Genomic DNA, 3,413 nt, shown 5'->3' with positions numbered 1-3,413 from the left:
CAGCAAATTCAATTCTGGGCGGTAGACCCCGAAGGGACCTGAAGAGCTAGCACCTGCGTGCTGTATCCATGTGGAGCAATTAATGAAACGGGCCACGAGTAACCTGCGAATGAGGTAAGGCATAAGAACCACCAATCAATAGTGACTGAGTGGTGACCATCAATCATCGGGAGCCACATTTGTTCCACATGTTCGTGTTTCAACCTCATGCTTGTGCACTTGTGTTTTCCTAACAATGCAATAAGCGATCCAAAGTAACCACTAAAAGAACTAAGATTTTAGTGGCTTAATGTTAAAAATTTAGGACTAAAAGATTTGTTTTTCCTGTAGTTTCAAGTTTAATATTTGTTGTTGTTAATATGATGATCACTAGAGATTTACATGATCGTTAATTTTAGGGCTTATGGAATTAGTTGAGATGTACGCAAGCTGACCCGAACATTCATATTAATAATAATAAAAAAAAGATTTTACCAGTTAATTAGACAACATGCTCAAAAGCAGAGGATGATTTTATAAATAAATAAAGCAAGAAAGGAATTAGAATTTAGAACATAAAACCAAGTTCCGGGGGCCAAATACATGGGTATATAAAAATAAATACATAACCCTTAAATACGAGGATTAAATTGAGTAATTTTCAAAACTCGGGGGTGTCACCCCCCTCCCCGAGTAGTTCCGCCCCTAAATGTCACGGTGAAGCGCTCACATAAAAAGGAAAGTGATTTTAATGTTGGATAATAGTATGTCAAAATTCATAGGGTAAGATTAAAAATTATCCTGTGAAGCATCACTCTCCTTTTTTTAATGTTGAATATGTCTATGCATGTCAATTTTACTGTTACTGGCAATCATTCTTTATTTTTAGTTTGTGTTTGTATTTCAAAAATATTTCAAAAAAATTAAATTATATTTTTATTTTACATTAATTTTTATATATTTTTTAGATTGTTTTAATGTATTTATATTAAAAATATATTTTTTAAAAAATTATATTATTTTAATATATTTCTAAATAAAAAATATTTTAAAAAATAATTACTATAACAATACTAAAAAAAACTCTTAATCCTTGACATGAGCTATTTTGGTTGTTTTTTTTAAGGCAACTTTTGATGTAATAACCACTGGTACATCATTCATTCATACATCATGTGTGATTCCAATAGATATTGTTATATCCTGATTAGAATAAGTGAGTATTTTCTAAATAATTATTTTATTTTATAAATAATAAATGGTACATGAATAATATATTCAAGATTTGTTTAAATCTAAACCACAATTTATATTTATTTATATTATATAGATATATTTGTAGAAAAATCAGATTTTCAATACTTTAAACACGCATATATATATTAACAATTATTTTTATTTAATAAAAAAATAATAATTAAGTAATAAATACCTATATATATAAATACCCTAAATTTGCTAAATATCTAAATTTCTTTCATAATAAATAATGGTACAGAGTATGAAAGTAAGAAAATCAACTTGTGGATAACCATTGTCGACATCCTCATCATAGTTTTGAAACCCGATCCGGTCATTGATCCGGTCAAGTGACCGGGTCACGGATCAGATAGGTTGACCCGGGTAAAAAAAAAAAAAAAAACAGCTTTTGTGTTCTTAATGCCTAATAACAAGAATAATTGGCAGTTCTGAATTTGCAATAGCCACTGGCTACCCTTCCTACCCTGTAAGACAGTTTTCTCAACCAATCAATGAGCGATTATTATAGAATTTCTACGCGTTATTATCCCAGTTGCTACAAAATCTGAAGATATATTAACTTATCATCAAGAAGCTGGGAAGAAGGAAGAAGGAAGAATGACCCTTTTTTTTATTTTTTTAATATATATATATCAGCTAGTAATTGACATCGGAGATGCGCGTCGACCTTCTTATTTTTATTGAGTTATACTACTCCCACAAGCCAGCCTATTGACTTCAAAGATTTGCTAATTTTTTATTTAATATCAAATATATTTTTTAAAAATACTTTAACTTTAAAAAACTATTATAAACATACAACATCATCCATCACGACAACTTAATTATTTTATCTACACACAAAATTAAAATCCATCCTGGAAATTATAAATGATCCCTACTACGAAAACAAAAATAAAATTAATATACACAAAATTTGTTGTTAAGAGGAAAAATTACAAAAAAAATATAAAAATATATTAATCATCCGCTACCTATTAAAATGGATGAAGATTCCTTCCCACCCCATTAACATTAGACAGAAACCCCACCAAATCTGGCCTGGATGGCAAATAGGAGCGGCGTTTATCACCTTCTTTACTCCTCACGTAATAATGTTCTTGAAATTGAAACAAACCTCCTCCAGCTCCTTTCGCTTCTTTCCTTTTCTTTGTGCCCTGTTTATTATGGTTCCCATCTTGGTCATCGCTGCCTAATCTCTGATGATGGAGGCCACTCTTCTTGTTATTAGGCATCAAGAACACAAAAGTATCCTTACCATCATTATTACTCCGGTGAATAAAATCTGTAAACTTCCATCTCTTTGAATTAGACCTTGTAGAGCTGCTCTTCTTGCAGCTCCCTGGAGACCCCTCTTCCTTTTTTGGTGTCCACACACAGTAAGTTCCAGGCTCTAGGCTGTCAATATCATCAGCTTCCGATGAAAAACACGAAAAGGTTTCACAGTTCTTGTAGAAGAGCTTCCTGAGGGGTAATCTATTTGGTTTCTTGGCATCTTCGGTACTATTGGTTGCAGTTTTCGATCTGGGTAGGGATTCTTGGTCGTCTAAGAGTAACCATTGCTTCTGTCACGCTGCGTTCAACTACCTCCTCCCTGAATCTTTAATTTTATCCATCAAAGCCATCTCTCCTCGTCTCTCTCTCTCTCACTATAGTTAATTGACCGAGTCTCACCCGGGTTTGACCGGGTCCTGGGTCGACCCGCCGGGTCGACCGGGTTTCGCTTGGCCATTTTCCAAGTGGGTTTTTGCCTCCACCCGGACCGGTCCCAGGCCTGGGTCGACTCGCCGGGCCGGTCCGGGTTTTAAAACTCTGATCCTCACCCATACCCCGTAACCTTTAGAGCCATCTCTGGAAGAGGCATCGCAATCGATCGTGTTCAAGGCTGCACGTGTGATGCAGACGAACCAACTAACGAGGTGGGAGCCTGGGAGGGGGGTCGTTATGCCCTCCAAGAATAAATTTTACCACCCTTGACACGAGCAAACTAGGCTCCTAAAATGCACAGTGCACCAGCCCTGCATGCAGCCGGTGCCTGATAAATGTAACGAATCTTCACATCTCAGTCATTCAAAGAGCAATTGTCTGGGGTGGTGCATGGTGGTGTTTCCAGGCATCCACTTGGATGCCGGCAATGACATAAGCCGTTCAAGCTCTTAAATCAGTGAAAGACC

At 35.5% G+C, this 3,413-nt stretch overlaps 1 protein-coding gene across 1 annotated transcript; it reads right to left on the bottom strand.

The window, feature by feature from the left end:
* Positions 1-2,216: 2,216 nt before the first annotated feature.
* On the bottom strand, positions 2,217-3,088 carry LOC127905642 (uncharacterized). The gene is made up of 2 exons (XM_052455120.1): positions 3,069-3,088; positions 2,217-2,763 (listed from the first exon to the last, which is right to left on the bottom strand). The coding sequence occupies exons 1-2, from the start codon at positions 3,086-3,088 to the stop codon at positions 2,217-2,219; spliced, it is 567 nt and encodes a 188-aa protein (XP_052311080.1).
* Between the last annotated feature and the right edge of the window lie 325 nt (positions 3,089-3,413).

Source organism: Populus trichocarpa, chromosome 8, assembly GCF_000002775.5.
Source record: "Populus trichocarpa isolate Nisqually-1 chromosome 8, P.trichocarpa_v4.1, whole genome shotgun sequence".
Classification (NCBI taxonomy): Eukaryota; Viridiplantae; Streptophyta; class Magnoliopsida; order Malpighiales; family Salicaceae; genus Populus; species Populus trichocarpa.
This window is presented reverse-complemented; position numbering and strand designations above follow the sequence as displayed.

Coding starts and splice junctions, on each gene's coding strand:
- LOC127905642 (XM_052455120.1), bottom strand. CDS start 3,088: ATGGCTCTAAAGGTTACGGG. Junction 2,764..3,068: donor ATGGCTCTAAAGGTTACGGG/GTATGGGTGAGG, acceptor ATCCCTACCCAG/ATCGAAAACTGCAACCAATA.